Raw genomic sequence first — 21928 nt, forward strand, 5'->3', positions numbered from 1 at the left:
TTGCATAGAAACCGAACATATCGTGTTTTGACTCTTTTTTGTAGTGTAACTTTCATGCTGTAGGGAAAGACTATCGGTCATCTTAATATCGGGACGCGCATCGGACAGTGATCTTGAGATTCACGGGTGAGATGCGGGCATCACTGCATGTTGAGCCTCGTTTGTGGTATTTGTGGCACAAATTTGTAGCACTCATTGGATGATTGCTTTAGCGTAAATTAGTTGAAAAGTCGAAATTCCGAAATCAGGGACAAGCGTAAGCATTGCGATGAGTTGATAGCGCCTAACCCCACTCGATCACGGCCTCACTTCTGCTCATCGTCAGTTTTGCATCTTTAACTGGCGTTCTATTGACCTATTCTGCGGTTTCAGGTGCCATGGTCGTCACGTCGGTTCCTGCACACTCTTATTAAAGATAAGCATTGCTTCCTTCGCAGACTAACCCAACAGGCATAGGTTAAAAATTTTGGCATGCTTTATTGACAATTCAGAAATTCCATGACAAGCGGATCACATAAAATGAAAGCCCAACAGACACTAATAACGGGTAGATCGGAGCTGGCAGAGCAATAACACACAAACAAATTCATAAAGCGAGAATACGAGTAATGGTGAAAAACGACTGGTTGTGAGTGATAATAATCGGAAAAAAAAAGATTGAAGAAATAGCGAATTGCATGCAACTTTGAAAAGTTTTGCTGTTATTTCGCGAAATCACGCCGAAGTAACTAAACGAAATTCGGGCAATATTATGAAAATAAAAGTGAATGAAATAGGATGAAACAGCAATTAAAACAGGCCCAGTGACGGCAAAAACTAAGTGCCGCAGTGCCACGCTCACTGCTGCAGCTCTAAAAAAAGCCAGACTAGAGTATCATCACTAAGAGTCGCGTGACGCGTAAGGCACCACCTCACCAAGTGCCCTATAAATTAGGTATATTATCGCTAACCACGTATCACCCTCCTTTAGAGCCTTACACTCCCCGTTTAAAGTACACTTGGGTTCATTTTCCGTTGGACGCAGTCCCCGTCCATCCCATCATCTGCGTCGTCATCGTCCCTCGCCAGTATGACAACCAATATGGACAGTGTCACTATCCCTCACAACGGAATGACGTCGTCACCACACAAACCTGTGTACTGTGACTAGCGTCTTGCCCCTATTCTTCCCTGGCTATGCTCTCATCACTCCTGACTGTCCGAGTCAAAGCTGATGCCGGAGGCGGTGGGTCGTTTGCGGGCGGAGGGGTTGACGATACTGCGTCCCGGCGGTCGCTTCACCGGCCGGCGGCTGGTTCGGACTGAAGGTACCAGCGGGGGTCCGGTTGGCAGAGCTGCCACCGCCGCCGCCGCCGCCGCCTCCGCGCGCTCCGCCTGACGACAGATGGCGCCACAGCGTCGGAGGGGAGAGGGTTTAGGGAACAAGGACGATAATCCTCTGAGACAGCCGGAGTTCTGAAGCTATGACTGATTAGATTACATGTGTCCCTAATGGAAATGCGTAATGCTGAAGGAAAGTAGAGCAGCTTTGTAATGTTTTACGGAAAAGAGCCTGCCGTGACAGTAGCTTTCTCGCAGGCGAATGGTAAACTCCAGCCTGTGCGCAGTTCCCCAGTGGTAGCCCCAGCCAGCCTCCGACCCTCTGAGAGGGTATCCCTCTCTGCCCTCACTTCCCCTTCTAGTATCGTCTCACCTTCAGAGTGGCCCGCGCCAGGGCGGCCACCAGCGCGGTGGTCACTGCCAGCCGGCGGTCGGCGGTCGGAGCGACATCCAGGGTCACCTCGTGGCCGTCCGGCTCACGCAGCACCACCGACAGCGGCGCTGGGGTGACCCGGCTGACCTGGAGGTCAGCTGGGTCAGCCGAGCTGGGCAGGAGCCGCTCTGCCAGCTGGCCGCTATTTACGTGGAAACATCCCAGGGTGCTGTTGGAGACAGGACACAGGCATCAGTCATAAAAAATGGAAATAGGCCTGGGTGTTTAGAAGGAGATGAAAGATATCCTTAACTACAATGATCACCAGTTAATGTTGGATTGGAAACGTTTGGCTTGTTTTATATTAACATTTAATTAAACTTAACAGTACTGAGGGTCACCAGTATCACCTTCAGCTTTGGTATTATTTATTATGGAAAGTAAGTGACAATGAATGCAACTCACCCATCAGAGGAGCCAGAAGCCTGAACTTTGTACACCACCACTTCAGAGTGGACTTTCAGCTTCATGTGTTTTGCAGGGATCTCCATGGCTTGGAAATTCCTCAATCCTCACTTTCTGTCAGCCCACAGCCACTCTTCCTGTATTGTAGAAACATGCTGTTTTCAAGCTATCGAGCATAACATTTCCTTTTCCAGCACAGATGGTACAGTTCATATGTACCCAAGGCCATATAAGTATGTACCTACCATCTTGGTACCTAGTACCTACCTACTCCCCAGTCTCTTTTCACAAGAAAGAAGGCACAGTAAGTAATTTGATTTTTGATTTTTTAATGAGTTTTTCCTTTGAAATTGCAATAAAAAGTAAATACTATATTTACTTTTATCTACTTTTTAATGCAATGCTTACAGCCATCGAGGAAATGGTCATTCAAAACTCAAGATAATCCTTGCAAGAGCCAAGAGCACAACATATCATTTTGTCAGTACAGTAGGTACGTACCTCAATTTCTGACTGATGGCCAAGAACCACAATATCAAGGCTCACTTTCAATGTAAAATGGCATGAAGAGAAGAGCTATGCAACTGGTCAAAATAGTTCTGGGTGCAATTGTTCATAGATCACATGAGAAAATGTGCCTTGCGTGGCATGCATTGCAACTTGAAACACTATGATATGATTTAATAGCTTTTAGTTTTGTCTGAATCATTGTCATCATAGCAGTATTTGCTTAGGTATCTGCAAGCCCAAATCAGACCAACCATGGCACGTGCCTCATGCCAGTATTGGTATCGAGATTCGAGGCAATCTGTATCTCATGATACAGATTGTAGCATATCTATCTGATCAAAAGAGTATCAGTATATAACGAATATAAACAATGACCACATAACAATAAGGACCAGGGCTATTCGCTGATACCTTGACCTGCAAGTTGCAACCAACCTGCAACGATGTCTTCTGATGCTTTATTGAAAATATAATTAATTTAAACACCACAATCAAAGCCACCTATGTTTTAGGGCCTTGAGGCCACCTAAAGACTTAAAAATACCTATCCTAAATGTGTACCGCACCGACCGCACCGACCTCAACCTGCGACTTCTGCCAAAACAATTGAAGACCGGTGTTCAAAATCCGATCTAGCAGTGCGCACTTATGTAAAAGATGACGTCTAACCAAAAGTTCTAGCGCACGATTGCGTGTTGGGATCTCGTGAGCATCTATCGGCAGTATTGACTAAACTCTTGAACACCTGCCTCAAAAGTTGGAAATGAACAGGCTGCGCCGTTTGTGCCTTTCTGAGTGGCTACCATATTGAAAGGAAATTGTGGCCACATTTAGGCTTTTGTGAATTCTTGCATTCACGGTCTGCATCGCCTCACATTTTAGCCGGTGACTATCGCTAAACGGATCGAAGAAAATGGAAACCACATTATATTACAGCCCACAGCATATCAGCATCACTCATCAAAGGACACACATTGTGAATGAGATGATGAGTTCATAGGCAGGTGATCACATATACCTAACTGACGCGTCGCCCGTCGGTTCTCGGCAGTGCCGACATACCCTGGTGCCGACTGCGGACTGCTGAGCCCAAGGGCCGAGCCCGGGTTCGAGCGCCGAGGGGTTCGAGTCTCTTCGGAGCTGAGTATATGTATACCTCGGAGTGTATACCTCAACTAATATGCTAAAACATGTGAGGCCCGGCGTTATACGGTTGTTATGGGGGTCTGATGGCGCCGACGGGCAGCAGCTGGAGCCACTCTTGAAGTCAATCGAGAATTCGAGAGGGAGGGGCGGAACATGACACGCTAAATTTTAGCATCAAAATTCTTCTGATAGCAGTAGCTTGGCGTCCGAGGGTTTGAGTCCGGCGGACTTGCCCGTACCGATCGCACGGTGTAGGGGCCAATATACTCCGTGAATTACTAACTTACCTACATTACCTAGTAGTTCACTGACCACCCAGACCTCAAACCTGTGGCTGTCTTCATCCAGGGGCACATGCCCTCCGGACGACTGTGATTTTAGCAGCTGAACGGTTCTCCTCCAGGCAATAAACGGGGTGTGCTCAGCCGCTGCGGCGCACCAGCGATGGCGAACTCAGCCTGAAGTCTCCCCCTTGTAGGGGAGAGCGGGGCCAGTTGAAACACGGGGTCAGATGAAACATGGCTTTATTTTCAACAGTATGCAACATATGGCGTTGCCGACACCACTGCGCATCCGCGCTCGACCACTTCCTTTGTCAACGGCGTTTGGGCGGCAAACGGACGGTAATTTTGATTTGACACTTGTTTTTGTGTTTTTGAGTGGCGTTTGGGAGAAATCGTTTTTATGAATATTTTGTGATATCTCATATACCCTTGTTTGCTGAAAGAAGAACTCCTGGCTCCGGAATAACACCTTATTTGGCCCTTCATTCAGCATGATGTCGTCCCTCCAGCTCGTTTGACATGTGCTTTACGGCGCGTGCGAGATGGCGGGAGCGGATGGGGTCAATTGAAACGCTTCTCTGAGGGTCAGTTGAAACAGGGCCACAGGCCGTTTCAATGGACCCCGGTGACCTTTGCAATGGTTATTGTTCAGGGGCTGTAAACATTAAAGGAAATAGTCCACCTTTGAAATGAGCTTTTAAACTGAAATAGTAGATTAATAGAGCTCATTTTTTTGACCTCTTTTTCTCCAGCCTTTTGCTTGAAAGCACACTATAGCCTGAGATATTTCTCATTATCCTCATCCGCCCATTTTACCATAGTCTATGTCACGGGTGGAGAATTGTGCTGGACTGGGGGTGCTCGAGCTCTCCCAATTCCACGCCGGCTTGGCTTTGGAGCCGCGGCCGGGCGGCGCGGGTCAAGGTCACCGCTAGGCGGCGGCGGATTTGCTGCGCCCGAGCACCCCCAGCTGGTCACAATTCTCCACCTATGGTATGTACTTTATGTCACCTATTATGAGGAACTTTGCACTTTTAGCTTTCCAACGACCTATTGAATGTAGCATTTGGAAAAGTAAACCGGACAAAATATGTCCTTAAGAAAGTGGCCTTAAAGAGGAAAACATCCCATTGTTAAGGATAGGTGCAATTGACCCCATGGGCTGGTTCAATTGACCCTCGCATCGGGGTCATTTGAAACGGGCGTAGAGCTGTTTTATAAGCATGCGTTTGGCACCAAAATATGTTTGAAACATAATTTTACATATCTTAAAATGAAGCCAAAAGAGCATATTTTTTCATGGCATTGTGCATTTTTCGTTATGACAACTAGATCTCGCTGTGCATGTCAATATATAAAAAGTGGTTCAACTGGCCCCGCTCTCCCCTACCCTATCCTCAGTCATTCCACCTTCATAACTCATTCACTGCTAAAGCAATAAGATTTGCCATGGTCGCACCGAAGGATTAAATCTACCGAACGCATTTACCGACCACAGAGTGACCGATCAGACCGATGTATCACTTGCCGTGACCCCGCTCTCTGTAAACATCTCGGCGGCGCCCACGGTGCGCACTGCGCAGGCTCGGGTCCCGGTCGGACATCCGGAGGCCGGCGGTACGGGCCGGAAGGGACGATTCACCGCCCGGCGGCGCCGGAAGACGTTTGGCGGCACGTCACCGCGGCGTACGGCGGCTTGGGGCACCTCTACGGCGGTGAGATCACCCCTGCTCCGCCGGCGGCAGTGCAGGCCGCGACGCAGCGGACAGTCACCGCCCACCCGGTGCTGCCATCTGGCGGGAGATTGGCGAACTAGTCAGCTGGCATCGGGAACGGCGATTGGAGCCAGCTGGAAGAGTTGGTGGTTCCTATTCAGTTCGGAGGGATCGAGATCGAAAGCATGTGATCGAACGCCCTTGAAAGCTTAGCGAGTAGCGCCGGAACTACGCTGAACACAATCATTCGCTGCGCTCTTGTTGCCGAGATCCAAGCCTGGCCTCTTTCGAGAGTTAAGTCGCTCGCACAGGGAAGCCGTTAGTGAAGTCCTGGGTACAATGAGTTCGGCCCATCCCCTCGATCTTTCTGATCTATCCTCAGGAAGCACATTTTTTCTCCTCAGCCTCAGGCCCCCTGTTCCTGGCTGGACGGCCACCATCATATGACCCTGGCTCTCTCAGTAGCATGCCTTTGCTCACGTGCCGTCGTGTAACGTGTAGTGAGATTGGGTGGCCTGTCTATCAAAACGGATTTAGCCCGTGCGGCGCACCAGGGGACGGCGTCCAGAACAATGTCTGCTTCTAATTCTTAGCATTTTTATGGGCCCTTCCGGCTCTAACCATACCTATCTCATCAGACTCTACGCTACAAAATAAACAAAGAAGCAAGCAAAAAATAGTGAATGAATGAACAAATGAATAAATAAATAAATAAATAAATAAATAAATAAATAAATAAATAAATAAATAAACGAACGAACGTACGAATCAGCGAATGAACAAACGAACGAACAAGGGAACGAACGAACGAACGAACGAACGAACGGGCGAACAAACGAACGAATGAAGCTTCCCCGGTGACCTGCTCAGACTTTAGTGACTATCAGTACCTATAAAGTATAAATAGTTTCCTTTTAGCCATTATTAGGAGCCAAGACAAGGACTTAGTGTTGCACTTTCTAAAACATTGGATTTCATTTACAAAAATATCTGCCCGTCAATATGATAGGCATCCCTGTCGGAGTAGAACTTATAAGACATTCAACAACTAACCCTCGAATTACGATCCGCGATTTGGCCTCTGCGATGACCACCAATATCCACCTGTATAGCCGATGTGAATGATGAGCATGCATCCAGCACCGGTGTCTTGTGCGCCCCGCTTGGAGGAGTCGAATAACCAATGAGCTAAGAGGCTGATAATTGATTACGGAGCGAGCGAAGCGAGCGGAGTCTCATACTGAATTAAGGGAAAATCCTGAGTATGAGCGGCCGGCCGGCCGGCCGGCCGGCCATGGGGACGCTCTTCAAAAGCTAATACGAGTATCTTAGGAACGGGACATCCGATTGACAAGCGGTCTTCTTTACTGAATGTCACTTGGACGTAAAAGTTCTGTGGTGTGATGGCCACCATGCGTTCTTGCCAACCACCGCACGTGGCGCGTGGTAAAGTTGGACATTTTTTAAGAACCCCCAAAATTGCAACCTCAATAACGGCACAACGGTTGGGCCGATTGAATTGAAACTCGGTACACAGTTAGGTCGCCATCAGATAATTCATCTGCATGTGTTAACCCGCGCCCCGTAGGGCTACCGGCGGACCCTACCACCCGTAGGGGGGGGGGGGGGCGTATCGGCCCCCCCTAAGATCTCGGAAAGTTACCGGCCGATTTTCAAAATTCAAACGGCGTTCGATAGCCCCACCCGGGAACTACCTTGTGACCAAATTTCATTGACCTAGGTCAAACCGATGACGTCACAGGTCAGGTCAAAGGTCAGATTTTCACCGTTCACAGGCAATTCAAGAAATGTGCTGTGAAAGCGAGTAAATTGGTAATTTATTGAAAACCATCGATGGTACATTGTTCGTCAAACACATACTTTGCTATCTGAGGTCACTGATACCAGGTCAGGTCACAGCGAGGTCAGGTCACCGGGGGTCACAATATGAATGTGTCGTGTGATACATGTTTTATGGTCCATTTTACATGACAAATGCGATTATGTGGGTTAGGCAGCCTTTGGGGCCAGCCTAGGTCACGTTTTTGTGAAGGTCAGGTCAAGGTCAGGTCAAATTAGGTCAAATTTCAAAGTTGATATTTTTGCATAAAATGGGTATCGATTCGATGCAGCTCGTCACGGGGAGTCTAATGGTGGTCTTCGTTTTGCTCTACGAGTTCTAGAATTGCCAAAATTTGAGTTTGAAAATTTGACGTCATCATTTTTGAACAGTTTTTTCGCTATAACTTGGCCAAAAAACGAGGTATCGATCTGAAATTTGGTATATAGATAGAAGACGGTAGGCACTATCACATATATTCCGGTTTTTTCGAAACTCAAAAAACTTTTTGGATTTTTTGGCGAATATATCCAAAAAAATGCTTTTTTGATTTTTGGGGGTCAAAACTCAAAAATTTCAAAAATTCGAGATAGCATTTTTGTAGCCCTGTCAATTCTACACCTTTTATGTCTTGATCATTTTTCTGTATCTTCAAAGCTGTAGTCCTGACAGGTCTTCTCGCGAAGGTCTTTTTTCGGTCGAAAATGACAGAACATGACGTCACTCTGACGTCATTTGTGGCCAACCTGTCATAGCCTCTGGAAAAATTTTTGGTCACAATGTGCAAAATTGATGCCCGGAGGAGTCCTGAAAGTTTGGTGGCGATATCTCCAGCCGTTTTGGAGATATCGACCGAAAAGGACAGGGGGGGGGGCCGTTTCGGCCCCCCCCCTACGGGGCGCGGGTTAAGGTTGGGGTGCTACAGCACGTGCGCACGTGCAGGGGGCGCTCCCAGATCTCGAGAACGGCTGGGCCGATTGCGCTCAAATTTGGTACACGGTTGGGGACCAGTTAGTAGGGTGCCGTGCAAAAGTCAGTTTGGACCCCGCTTGCACGTGCGCACGTGCAGTGTGCCGCTTCCAGATCTCGAGAACGGCTAGGCCGATTGCGCTGAAATTTGGCACATCGCTAAAGACCGGTTAGTAGGGTGCAGTGCATAAGTTAGTTGGAGGTACCCCCTCGCAATATCGCACGTGCAAGGCCCATCCTCTCGCTCGCTCCGTTGGTCGCCCAAAAGGCGTTTTACTGGTTTTCAGTTGCAATGGACCGTCCAAAGGTCCCGAAAGGATAGAGCTTGTGTGTGGCTGTATAGTGTATAAGGCTGGTTTGTGACATTGGCGCTCGCTGTCCCTCTAGCTCTGGATACACCAACAGTACGGTGCAACGTGATTCATCATACGGTGTTTAGTTTACTCACCCCATAAGCTACACAGTTCCGTGCGCACTTGTTCGTGCATAGGTGTGTCTCAGCGAGGTAGTTTCAGCTTAATTACCTCTTTTCTCGTAAAATAAAAATAAATTCGCGTTTCTATGCTGCATTCAATCAAAATAGGTGTATCTAATTTTGCTTTTTGCACGAAATTACACCAAAGTAGCTCGAATTTGGACACAATCACACTCATGTATCAGCATGTAACAGAAATATCTCCCTAGTCATGGCAGCGAACTAACGTTTTAAGGGGATTGCCTTCTGGGCGTTGGCTAACGTAGTTCTGGACGTTTGCACATTGCATATCCACCTACATGGATTAAGCACCGTGTAAAAATGGCGTAACGGTAAAAACGCATAGACAGGTACACAGAAACCCGTTTTGTTGCGAGCTTGCGGACCTCTATTCTTATAGAACGATACAACTTCAGCAACCTGTGGTATTCTCACTGTGCGGAAAGTGATTTTAACGTACGGTAGGCACTATCCGTCAGCGCTTTTAGACATTCTGGCAAATCGATAGACCCTGTCGGCCGTTACGAAGGATGTTAATTGGTACAGTAACTAGTGGTCAAACTGTTCCCGCCCCAGCGGCTAACCGCATCAAGATATACGGATTTGTTTTTGACTGGCATTTGTCTTTCAGGTGTCGCATATGTGTGCCTTGCCTCTGATAGCTGACTACTGTGCTTGGTAGCCACATTGACTGCACGCACGACCACTCACAATCCCGGACGAAGTGAGTCTCACTTATATCTCTTCGATAGGCACTACTGGCACTGGTTAGACAGCGCGGTACTGTGTGATTGGATTATTTAATCGGCCAGTCTGGTATATTTAAACGAGCGGTGCTTAGAGTTTGAGTTCAGTTTCTTAGTAACCAACATGATCTGTTCGCTCGTTCATGTGCTACCCCCTACTGCGGCGATTGGTTATGTGCCGGATGTATTACACCTTTCGTTCGTTGTCCCCACAGTTATAACGGTCATCACGGTCTGCGACTACTGTGGGCCCACCGACTACAAGCCCTGATCACAATAAATCTTGTAGAACTCTGCCCTGGTAGTTTTTTCCTGTTGGCCGGATCAGTTATAATTCTTCCACCTGTTGTGAGGTGGTGGTGTTGCCCATCAGTAGAGTGGTGACACAGTAGATTGATGTTCACGGCCAGTAGAGATGATCCCCACATTTGATCCTAACCTGAGGGCTGTCTAGCCTGACATCGTGTCACTCATTCTTCATTATCTGGAGACCTATTTGTAGTTGGAAAGGCAGTTGTCTACTAACGATTCAGGTGCAGTGGAGTGTAGACCTCAACTAACTCCCAGTCCCCCTGAACTATACGATTATGGACGGGGAAGAGAACCAGGAACAGACATCTGCAAGTAGACGACAGGTGCGCCTGACTGAGGCAGGAAGAGAACACCAGAAGGAGATGAAGACGAAGGTGTTCAAGAGGCAGCTCAAGGAGCTGAAAAGGCACACTGAGAAGATGGTGGAGGACGATGGCACTATCGTCCCAGACTTGGGAAAACCAGAACTGAAGGAGTGGACCCATTGCTATGTGAATCTTCTTCAGACTCTGTCAGACCTGAGAATCCTGCTGCCATCAGACGAGGTCGCCCTCCTTCAGAGAGACATTGAACAGTTTCAAGCACTCAACTTGCAGATGCAAGAAGCCCTGGAGAAACTGAGGAGCACAGAAGCCCGAGCTCCGTCGGTGACCGGTCGCAGTGGGAACTCTCGGACATCGACATCGGTTGCTTCTGTTCGAGCCTCCTTGAAGATCCTGCAAATGCAAGACGAACATCAGAAAGCAGCCCTGCGAGCGAGACAAGCGGCTGTGCTGAGAAGACGAGAAATCGAACAAGAGAAACAGGCCATCAAGTGGAAAGAGGAGGATCTTGAACTGGAAGTGGAGCTCAGCACTGTGGAAGAGCAGAGTAAGGCACTGCACAAATTTGAGATGGAGTTGGAAGACGGAAAGACCTACAGACTACCTGCGGAGAATGACGTGACAGCTCCAGCGGAGTCAATCCAAGTAGGACCTGTTCGAAGTGCAGGTGCTCCTGTGACAACCAGCGAAGTTCGCGGCGATATATCTTCCTCTCAGCGCGCCAGCGTTTCGCTCAGCGTGGCAGATGCCGGAGCAGCGCCTCTGTCATCTGCGCAGGGCGGCAGCGCTCACATCAGCGTAGCTGACGGGCCTGAATCGACTACACTTCATCATGGGCTGAACCCTGGCGCACGTATCTTCAGGCCCAGCGCGATGATAGAGCCAGAGGAGCAGCTAAATGTAGAACGTAGCTCCGGGACGCTAGCTGCGGGACCCACTAACTTATCAGATCTGTTCGCAGAGCAGCGAAGAGGCCAGCTTCCAGCGCTGGAACCGGAGGTCTTCCAGGGAAGCGTCGAGAGGTTTCATCCCTGGGTGAAGGCCTTCGAGAGCTTCATCGAGAGCAGAACGTCATCGGCGACAGAACGACTGCACTACCTCTCCAGGTACACCGGAGGAGAAGCGAGAACAGTGATTGAAGGATTTCTTCTCCTTAGGTCAGCAGACGCGTACAATCAAGCGAAGAAGAAGCTGTACGACCGCTACGGAAATGACTTCATCGTCTCACGCACGTACCGCAAGAAGCTGAAGGAGTGGCCACCGGTGCGCGCTGGTGATGGGAGCGGTCTAAGACGATTGGCGGACTACCTGGATAGCTGCCTCGCGGTCTCACATCACGTATCGGGTCTCGAATCTCTTAACGACTGCAACCAGAACAACGAGATCCTGCGGAAACTGCCTAAACACATCGTGGACAAGTGGAGGCGTGTCGTCGACAAGAGACTGTTCGAGCCTGACGCGGGGACTCAACCGGGCTACCCGCCGTTCGAAGAGTTTGTGAGTTTCCTGAACAGGGAGGCTAGGATCGCCTGTGGACCGGTCGACGGCACACCAGATGTATTTTCGACTTCGGGTCGAGACACACCAGCCAGAGGTCGTGTCAGCCGCAAGGAAAGCGCTCACACCTTCATTTCTTTGGCAGCATCAGATGAACCGGCTGACGCCCCGAAGCACCGAACTCCACCGTCAGCGAAGCCACGGCCTCCTTGGCCATGCAAGATCTGTGGACAGCAGCACTCTATCGAGACATGCAAGGACTTCAAGGCCATGACATCAGAAGAGAGGCACGAGGCGGTCAAGCGACATGGACTCTGTAGAGGCTGTCTCCGCCACGGTCACATTTGGAAGGAATGCCGAAGCAGGAGAAGATGTGAGAAGTGTGGTTACTCTCACCCAACGCTGTTGCACAGCGACTCAAGAGAGAAGAACACGGCGTCGACTCCGGTGAAGAGGCCAGCAGGCTCAAGCGACGGCACTCCGGAAACTCGTGCAACCACATTCAAGGTGGCGGTTGAGGGCGATTGTCAGAAATCAGCCTGTCTTCACACCATGATTGTTCCCGTCATTCTTCGAAGCGAGGACGACCCTAATCGACAGGCAATCGTCTACGCAGTTCTTGACCCGCAGTCAGATGCGTGTTTCATGACCGAAACAACGCTGCAGAAAGTTGGAGGCAGAGGAGAGAAGATTGCGCTTCAACTCAGCACCATGGCTGGAAAGGCAACGGTGGACAGCCTCAGAGTGACGGGACTTTCGGTCCAAGGGCTCACGACCACCGACCGCATCAACCTTCCAGCCACCTACACACGGGTCGAGATACCAGCGGAGAGACACCTCATCCCTCGAACAACCACGCTGCAAAAGTGGAAGCATCTCGAGCATCTGATGGAAGATCTTCCTCCTCACCTACCGGACGCAGACATCGGACTACTTATCGGTATGAACTGCCCCCGCGCAGTGAAGCCGAGAGAGATTGTTCCAGGAAGCGGCGAAGACCCATGGGCAATCAGAACAGAACTGGGATGGAGCGTTGTGGGATTCGTTGAGGGATCCACATCTGCTCCAACATGCCACTGCGTACAGGCGGCAGAGTCGAAGACGTGTCACTTCGTACTCAAAACTCAGGCACGAGAAGTAAGTCCACTGGAAGTCGCACGCATGTTCGAGGCCGACTTTCGTGACGAACACACGGAGAAGAAGGTATCACAAGAAGACCGACGATTCTTGAGGATAATGGAGGAGAACTTCCATCAGAGAGCCGACAAACACTTCGAAGGACCACTTCCTCTGAAGGACCAGAATGTGAAGTTCCCAGACAACAAGAAGCTGGCATTGAAGCGGCTTTTCTGCCTGAAAAGAAGACTCGCTAACGACAAGAAGTTCAGCGATGACTACAACAGGTTCATGGCCGACTCGTTCAACAAGGGATATGCGGAGCGGGTGCCAGAAGACGAACTGGGAAACGACGATGGAAGGGTCTGGTTCGTCCCTCACCACGGTGTCTACCACGCAAAGAAAGGGAAAATCAGAGTCGTCTACGACTGCAGCGCTGAATACCAAGGATTCTCGCTGAATAACAGCCTTCTCCAAGGACCAGACTTCATCAACAATCTGCTGGGCGTAATCATCCGCTTCAGAAAAGATGAAGTGGCGATCAGCTGCGACATCCAGGAGATGTTTAATCAGGTGCTCGTGACTGAGCAGCACAGGGATCTGCTCAGATTCCTGTGGTGGGAAAACGGCGACTTATCCGGAGAGCCCGTCCAGTATCGGATGAAGACTCATCTCTTCGGCGCGGTCTCCTCCCCCGCATGCGCGATGTACGCCCTGAACGCTACGGCAGACACGTACGAGCAGAAGTACGGGAAAGAAGCGGCAGATTTTGTCAGACACAACTTCTACGTGGACGATGGGCTCATCAGCGTTCCGGATGCCGACACTGCTGCGCGTCTAGCCATGGACACGATCCACCTGTGCGCAGATGGAGGATTCAAACTCAACAAGTTTGTTTCCAACGACCCCTCTGTCGTCGCTAGCCTTCCCCCTGACAGTGTCTCTAAGGCAATGACATCAGTAGACGTCAGTCTGCACCACCCTACTTACGAGCAAGCACTCGGACTGAAGTGGAACACCGAAACAGACACACTGCACATCAACGTGGACCTTGCAGACAAGCCCATTACAAGACGGGGCATTCTGTCGACGGTGAGTTCACTGTACGATCCAGTCGGTCTGATATCTCCGGTAATCCTGAAAGGCAAGCAGTTCGTGAAGCTCCTCTGCTGTGACGGCTATGACTGGGACGAACCTGTGGCAGAAGACGTCGCCGTGCGCTGGCTGCAGTGGAGGGAAAGTATATGCTTGCTTTCCGACATCTCTGTCCCCAGACGCTACGTCTCCAACAAGGGCAAGATCAAGATTTACGAGTTGCATCACTTCTCCGATGCAAGTACATCTGGCTACGGTCAGGTTACCTACCTGCGAACCATCGATGAGCTTGGACACGTCTGTTCGGGTCTCGTGATCAGCAAGGCGAAGGTGACGCCCAAGCGGGCAGTCACGATCCCGCGGCTCGAGCTGACCGCGGCGGTCCTCTCCGTGAAGGTCGCGAGCTTCTTGGACAAGAAGCTCAACATCCGGAACCTGCGCCACTTCTTCTGGACCGACAGCATGGTCGTGCTCGGTTATATCGGCAATGAGAGCAGAAGGTTTCAAGTTTTCGTTGCTAACCGAGTTCAACAGATACGGGAACACACTGTCCCGGACCAATGGAGATTCGTGAAATCTGAGGACAATCCAGCAGATCTGGCCTCCCGTGGCCTCGATGCAAGTGAGCTCAAGAACTGTGACCTCTGGTGGCACGGACCCAAGTTCTTGATGGATTCGGCAGAGCTCTCAGCAGAACCACGGTTCGTCGAGGTACAAGAAGACGATCCAGAGGTGAAGAAAACAAGAGTGTTGGTCACCAGCAGCCGACAAGACGACGCCAAGTTTGATCTGTCAAGCCGACTTGTTCCCTTTTCAAGCTGGTTCCGCGCCAAGAAGGCAGTAGCGATCTGCCTACGATACAGACGACGACTCCTGAACCGAATCAGGCAAAAACGGACCTGCAGCACAACCACTGAAGGTATGGAGGAGAGCAAATCGCTGACAGACATGCCCATTGACACAGATGAGCTGAACGACGCAGAAGTGACCATTCTGAAGAACGTTCAGGAAGATGAATTCGAAGAGGAGTTGGTGAACCTGGCAACTCAAGAGGATCCGACGACAGATCGGAAACAAGTCAAGAAGCGGAGCAGCGTGCGCCGTCTGGACCCGTTTCTTGCCAGAGATGGACTCTTGCGAGTAGGCGGACGGCTGAGGAGAAGCGATCTGCCCCTGGAGACGGCACACCCTGTGATACTGCCAAAGGATCACCACGTCAGCCGCCTCATCATCGCGCACTTCCATGAAAAGACCAAGCACTCAGGCCGAACGATGACGCTGAGCGAGATTCGGCTGTCCGGATTTTGGATTCTTCACGGAAGAACGGCGGTATCTCGGTACATACAGAAGTGCGTCAAATGCATCAAGCTCAGAGGAACACCGTGCGGCCAGAAGATGGCAGACCTGCCGGAGGAGAGAGTGGGACAGATGGAACCGTTCACCTATTCCGGATGTGACTGTTTCGGACCCTTCATCATCAAAGAGCGTCGCAGCGAGCTGAAGAGATGGGGCATCGTGTTTACGTGCATGAGCTCGAGAGCCGTTCACCTCGAGACTCTGAACTCGCTGACTGCAGACGCTTTCATCAACGCCTACCGACGTTTTGTTAGTCGGAGGGGACCAGTCAGAAAGCTCTTCTGCGACAACGCCACGAATTTCATCGGTGGCGAGGGATACCTCATGGCAGCACTCAACGAGATGGACCGAGATCAGGTCAGGAGGACCATCCTGAAGGACAACTGCGACCTCGTGGAATTCGACCACATCACCCCACGGGCTAGTCACATGGGCGGCGCCTGGGAGCGCCAGATACGGTCTGTTCGCGCCGCTCTCAACAGCCTGTTCCAAGATGTGGGACTCCAGATCGACGACGAACTTCTTCGAACGGTCATGACAGAAGCCGAAGCCGTAGTTAACAGCCGCCCCCTGTCCTATGCATGCATGACTGACTCAGATGTAGTAGAGCCTATCACCCCTAGTCAACTACTCACCTTGAAACAGAAGGTAGTTCTCCCTCTGCCGGGGAACTTCGACCGCCCGGACCTGTACGTCAGACAACGCTGGAGGAGGGTCCAGTATCTCTCCAACCAGTTCTGGCTCCGCTGGAGGCGGGAGTTTCTGCCAACTCTCCAAGAGCGTCGCAAGTGGAACCGGACGGAGCTGAATCTCGAGCCAGGCGACGTCGTGATCATCGTCGACGCTGACGCCCCGCGATGCAGCTGGCCTCTGGGCCGCGTGGTTTCCACGTACCCGAGCAGTGATGGACTGGTACGAAGTGTCCGAGTGCGTATCGGCCGTGCTGAATATGACAGACCGATACACAAAGTCATCCGCATGCTGAAGTCGTAGGGTGATTCCCAGTCGAGGAGCCTTGTTTATTTTCCTTGCGTTCGTGTGCGCTGCGCAAGTTCCGGTGACAAAGTGTCATCGACACTATTGTGATAATGTGTCACAGTGACGCCGTGATCGATTTGTGACAGCGTGTTGTTGCTGCGAAATGTGAATCACGCGTGCCATTGTATAACAGACTGCGTTTTGTATATAGCAGACAACGTCTCTGCTATTCACGTTCTGTGTGGAAAAGTGATGGAAAATTAGGTATAAGTACCGTAATTTTGGGGAGCCATGTTCCCGCCCCAGCGGCTAACCGCATCAAGATATACGGATTTGTTTTTGACTGGCATTTGTCTTTCAGGTGTCGCATATGTGTGCCTTGCCTCTGATAGCTGACTACTGTGCTTGGTAGCCACATTGACTGCACGCACGACCACTCACAATCCCGGACGAAGTGAGTCTCACTTATATCTCTTCGATAGGCACTACTGGCACTGGTTAGACAGCGCGGTACTGTGTGATTGGATTATTTAATCGGCCAGTCTGGTATATTTAAACGAGCGGTGCTTAGAGTTTGAGTTCAGTTTCTTAGTAACCAACATGATCTGTTCGCTCGTTCATGTGCTACCCCCTACTGCGGCGATTGGTTATGTGCCGGATGTATTACACCTTTCGTTCGTTGTCCCCACAGTTATAACGGTCATCACGGTCTGCGACTACTGTGGGCCCACCGACTACAAGCCCTGATCACAATAAATCTTGTAGAACTCTGCCCTGGTAGTTTCTTCCTGTTGGCCGGATCACAAACCTTTGTGCTACTAAGAATAAACTTTTGAGATATTAGGTAAATGCCTATCCCCTGGATACCATTGCCTTATAACTTCAAGCTCTTTTATCTTTGTCGTGTCATTTTCCCCCTTAAATACCGAATACACGCCCACGTTTTTCTCCCGACACCTCCCCTCAAGAAACCGTTAGCTGTGGTCGTTGCCCTGGGCAGCGGGGCCCCTCTGACCCCCTCACCGCGAGTACCTGGTGGTAGCTGCAGGCTGTCCCGCTCCACCGCTACATGGCTCAGCCAATTACGGCGACCTTATCTGGTGTTTCCGCATTGCTACTGTTACAACCGCGGCGGCTGAATTTTACTGTTCTGCAGCGAGTGCAACCGGCCGGCCGGCGGCATTCCGACGGGTGCTGCACCGGCTCTGCGGCAGGCGCGCCGCGTCACCGTGTCGTCACATCACGTCACAGTGACGTCTGTCCGCTGATCACGTCACAGCGGCGGCGACGGCGACAGCGGGGCCATCAGTGATGTGATCGCCGCGCCTCCTTCCCATCCACCGTCATAGAGATCGTATATAGTAGTCGGACTAGTTCTGCAGGGAGGGGTGATGGGGGGGGGGGCTAAGCGGCTCAAATCGACACCGATCCTCTCATGACGAGCAGATCCGCACGGTCACGAGATTCACTAAAGGACTTCCGCGAACCGGACGAATTAAACATGGAGATTGTTAGATCGAGATGAGATAAAACAGGACTGGCGGCATTGCATTCTTAATTTGGACTGCTGGCATGACCAGCCCTGAAATGGCCAAGATATCTGCGTATTCATCAGCCAGGACTGGTCGCTCGTCTAACGGGCACACTCTGGAAACCGGCTGGGCTTTTAGCAGCTTCAGCCGAGTGCTGGCACTCAGAGATACAGGTGTTCGGTTTTAACCACTGACGATACTCGAGTTAAGTGATGCTACGTGTCGCCACGGGTGGTCTACGCCAAACACATGCCATCGGTGTATCATAAAAGCGTAGCGTTCATACATTACCCCATCGAATTCCCGGATACAATGCCATGAATTATGCATGCAGACAGACCTATATCTATTAGCCCGCGGCCAGGTGCAGCTCTCGCGGAGAGGGACGGCCCGTGCCGGTCAGGCTAGTCGGCTGTTGTCACGCTATGCTATATGGGTGTGAGCGGCGGCGCCTCGGGTGTCTGCTGAGGCACTCGCGCTGAGGAGACGGGTATGTCTGAGGGGCTGAGCAGGCGTCTGTCTGTGCACAGCAGGCTGCTGCAGACGGTATGGGGGCGGGAACGTCACACCAGGGTATAACTGGACTGCAGAGGGACGACCTATCCTATCGTCTCATGCTGTTTCGTCATGGCCAATGGCCATGAAAACTGTCAGGTGCTCAGTGATCTGAATGATATAAAAAACACATAATTTTTCAAAAAGTTAATTCACTAAAATATTTTTGGACTATACAATCGTTCTACGCATTGTCACAGCAAATAATATATCAATTAGCTTGCGTTATAAATCAATAAAAAGAAGGCACTGCATCAGGTCAATGATCCAATTCTATGAGCATACGACTCAACTCTGCTGCAAAATGCCAGCTATTTGTATTGAATAGGGCACAGACGGTGCACCGGCGGGGAACTTTAACATAATAAAAAACCTGAGCAATGAGTTCCATTATCTGACGTTTTTTTCTTTCATATCCAAGTGCGTTTTTGACTCTGCATATCCGTAAAGGAACATAAAATAGCCCCCATAATTTCTGATGTCTGCCACGTCATTACTCTGCAGCAGCGCATTCACTTGTTATAATTTCCAGAGAGCTGTTTATGAAAGCTGACTCTGACTCTGACGGTGAGTCATCCACAGTGAGTCATTTCGAGTCAGAGTCTTCTGGATCCGGCTGCATATTTACGTCTGCAGTACATCGCAGTAGTCCCTCCCATTCCGGCGGCAGATGACGTCACCGAGCGACGTCATCTCGTGACGTCACCTGGGTTGCCACGTCATACCGGGCGCCATACTTGGACGGCGTTCACGAGCAGTGGCTGCAGCCGATCAGTGTTTTATACATGCAACAGGATATTGATTGGTGGCATGCAACGTTTGTCACGCGACAGACCTACGCCGATGCCGTTAATATTAGAGGGCAATCGACGTTCGAATCAGTGAATGGGAACAGCTCACTACAGTTGCTCCCATCCTACCTACATATTCCTACCTGTGCTTTTGTAAGTGACTCATTCATTTGGTGAGTAGGCTCATTCAATCTAATTCGGTCGGATTTTGTGTCAGCTTGCACTTGGACGAAAGGCAAATTGAACTTCTGATGAACGATCATACCGGTATTTATGCACACAATTATCAACCAGTAAAACGCCTTTTGGGCGACCAACGGAGCGAGCGAGAGGATGGGCCTTGCACGTGCGAAATTGCGAGGGGGTACCTCCAACTAACTTGTGCACTGCACCCTACTAACCGGTCTTTAGCGATGTGCCAAATTTCAGCGCAATCGGCCTAGCCGTTCTCGAGATCTGAAAGCGGCACACTGCACGTGCGCACGTGCAAGCGGGGTCCAAACTGACTTTTGCACGGCACCCTACTAACTGGTCCCCAGCCGTGTACCAAATTTGAGTGCAATCGGCCCAGCCGTTCTCGAGATCTGGGAGCGCCCCCTGCACGTGCGCACGTGCTGTAGCACCCCAACCTTAACACATGCAGATGAATTATCTGATGGAGACCTAACTGTGTACCGAGTTTCAATTCAATCGGCCCAACCGTTGTGCCGTTATTGAGGTTGCAATTTTGAGGGTTCTTAAAAAATGTCCAACTTTAGCACGCGCCACGTGCGGTGGTTGGCAAGAACGCATGGTGGCCATCACACCACAGAACTTTTACGTCCAAGTGACATTCAGTAAAGAAGACCGCTTGTCAATCGGATGTCCCGTTCCTAAGATATTAGCTTTTGAAGAGCGTCCCCACGGCCGGCCGGCCGGCCGGCCGGCCGCTCATACTCAGGATTTTCCCTTAATTCAGTATGAGACTCCGCTCGCTTCGCTCGCTCCGTAATTATGCCGTTTGTGCCTCTGTATTGACGCACAGTTCATGTTAATTGCAATTACCAAGCTTTACGTAATTCGAGCTGAAACGCTGACAGCCTCTTATACCATTGCCTGGAGACTGGCCCTTGGGAAAACCTAATGAGCGTTTGGCAGCGGGCATCGATTTGTTACTGTCGCTTTCTTGGCAATGGCTTACAGTTGATACCTAATGGATGGTGGGTGAAAAAAGTTGCGAAATAAAGTATGAGTTAGCATAACCCGGACGAGAAAACAGTCTGGCATTCATGACATTTTTCGGTATATGAAAAAACATACCAAAATGTAAAATGTATTCATATAACTAGGTATGTTGACTTTGCTTACCAATAAAAACTCCCATCGATGCCTTGGAAAATGAATGAATATGTATGGACCTACTCAAACGAACTTCTTGAGCCTTGCGCTAGGTTCCAGTAGGGCTCATCAAATACTTATTGCCAAGGACTGTTGGTAGGTGCAGAGATTATTTCTAAACGTAGGGCAAGGCTAGTCGTTGCTATTTTTACCTTTTTTAAGTGCAGAGATAATCGGAATCGTTATGCACCGTACCTCACACCCACACAAATTGTGTACGAGCAGTAACAAACAACATTTTATTAGCATTTCATTCTAACAACCAGTTTGCCAGCGTTTCATGTTCAGCATGATGTACCGACTTAGCTGCACGTATCTTAAGTTCTACGAAAAGTATATCTAAGCAAACTTAGGCTCGTCTGAGCCGTGGCTTGATAATCACCGATTGAGCTAATAGCAAAACCAGTTCGCGCTGACAAATCCTGAACATGATATGAACCGACTTAAACGCTTGATCTTTTCCACGAATATTTCTAGGGACCAGGTAGCTCAGGGGCTTATATTTAGCCTTCAGTGCATCTCACGGAAAAATGAACATAACAATTGTAGAGCATGCAGGAACGAAGCAGTACAAAATGTATTCACAGAAGAAGGCTTGTCGACTTGTGACCATCTACAGTTTAGATGAAAACGACTTCGAAGATCTAGCTCATGTGTCCACTCCACTCACGCCGAAGCCTTTCTGGAAAAGCCAAACTCGTGTATTCGCACCTGAGTGATAAAACGGCCGCGTTGTTTCCCTGTTTGGCGCGGTGTAACACCAAAAAGTACGTCACGCCAGCCTTCCAGAGTGCCCATACACGGCCGTTGGGCAACAATGGCCTGCCGGGTGTGAGGAACATATTGTCGTCCTTGTGCCCGCGGCCTCTGGGCCGCCCGTGTCGGGGCGGGCTCTCGTCGCTCGTGTCCGCTTTCTTTCCTGGTTGCGATGTCGCGCGCTCGCGCCGACTGAGTCAAATGCGGCGCGACACCCGCAGAAACGACCCTCCGACGACCAACACTAGGAAACTTCCCGACTGCCGTCACCTTTGGACTTCCATGGAAACTTGCCGGTCGACTTCCCGGCTGTGGCCCCTGCGCTGGGCCACGGGGATTCGTCAAATCGCATGGCAAGGTGTGAAAATATGGCTGACTTCATGGTGATTGCCAACAC

The 21928-nt window shown here is 50.2% G+C and overlaps 2 protein-coding genes and 1 long non-coding RNA gene across 7 annotated transcripts; 2 read left to right on the top strand and 1 right to left on the bottom strand.

Moving 5' to 3' along the window:
• Positions 1-457: 457 nt before the first annotated feature.
• On the bottom strand, positions 458-3269 carry LOC122386792. Of its 5 annotated transcripts, XM_043376378.1 has the most exons (5): positions 3104-3199; positions 2660-2734; positions 2159-2295; positions 1694-1922; positions 458-1374 (listed from the first exon to the last, which is right to left on the bottom strand). In XM_043376378.1, exons 3-5 carry the CDS (start codon positions 2242-2244, stop codon positions 1186-1188), a joined length of 504 nt encoding a protein of 167 aa, XP_043232313.1. In that variant the 5' UTR covers positions 2245-2295; positions 2660-2734; positions 3104-3199; the 3' UTR covers positions 458-1185. The 5 variants fall into 5 exon arrangements, with proteins under 5 accessions (XP_043232313.1, XP_043232314.1, XP_043232315.1 ...); XM_043376379.1 differs by lacking the exon at positions 2660-2734 and having other exon boundaries at positions 3104-3269; XM_043376380.1 differs by lacking the exons at positions 2660-2734; positions 3104-3199 and adding an exon at positions 3248-3265 and having other exon boundaries at positions 2159-2437.
• A 6396-nt stretch (positions 3270-9665) lies between these two features.
• Positions 9666-10139, top strand: LOC122386813. The gene is made up of 2 exons (XR_006257437.1): positions 9666-9821; positions 10059-10139. It is a non-coding gene; the product is annotated as an uncharacterized LOC122386813 (long non-coding RNA).
• A 2997-nt stretch (positions 10140-13136) lies between these two features.
• LOC122386819 lies at positions 13137-17291 on the top strand. Its single transcript, XM_043376460.1, has 2 exons — positions 13137-16974; positions 17212-17291. The coding sequence occupies exon 1, from the start codon at positions 13137-13139 to the stop codon at positions 16533-16535; it is 3399 nt and encodes a 1132-aa protein (XP_043232395.1). The 3' UTR covers positions 16536-16974; positions 17212-17291.
• Positions 17292-21928: the final 4637 nt, after the last annotated feature.

This window comes from Amphibalanus amphitrite, unplaced genomic scaffold (assembly GCF_019059575.1).
Source record: "Amphibalanus amphitrite isolate SeventyFive unplaced genomic scaffold, NRLGWU_Aamphi_draft 000263F_arrow, whole genome shotgun sequence".
Taxonomy (NCBI): Eukaryota; Metazoa; Arthropoda; class Thecostraca; order Balanomorpha; family Balanidae; genus Amphibalanus; species Amphibalanus amphitrite.

Bases quoted from the DNA above. Each gene is read 5' to 3' on its own strand.
- LOC122386792 (XM_043376379.1), bottom strand. From the start codon at position 2,244: ATGGAGATCCCTGCAAAACACATGAAGCTGAAAGTCCACTCTGAAGTG. The intron at 1,923-2,158 runs GTGAGTTGCATT...TGTCTCCAACAG, and splicing joins GCTTCTGGCTCCTCTGATGG to CACCCTGGGATGTTTCCACG. The intron at 1,375-1,693 runs GTGAGACGATAC...ATCTGTCGTCAG, and splicing joins TGGCGCGGGCCACTCTGAAG to GCGGAGCGCGCGGAGGCGGC.
- LOC122386819 (XM_043376460.1), top strand. From the start codon at position 13,137: ATGTTCGAGGCCGACTTTCGTGACGAACACACGGAGAAGAAGGTATCA.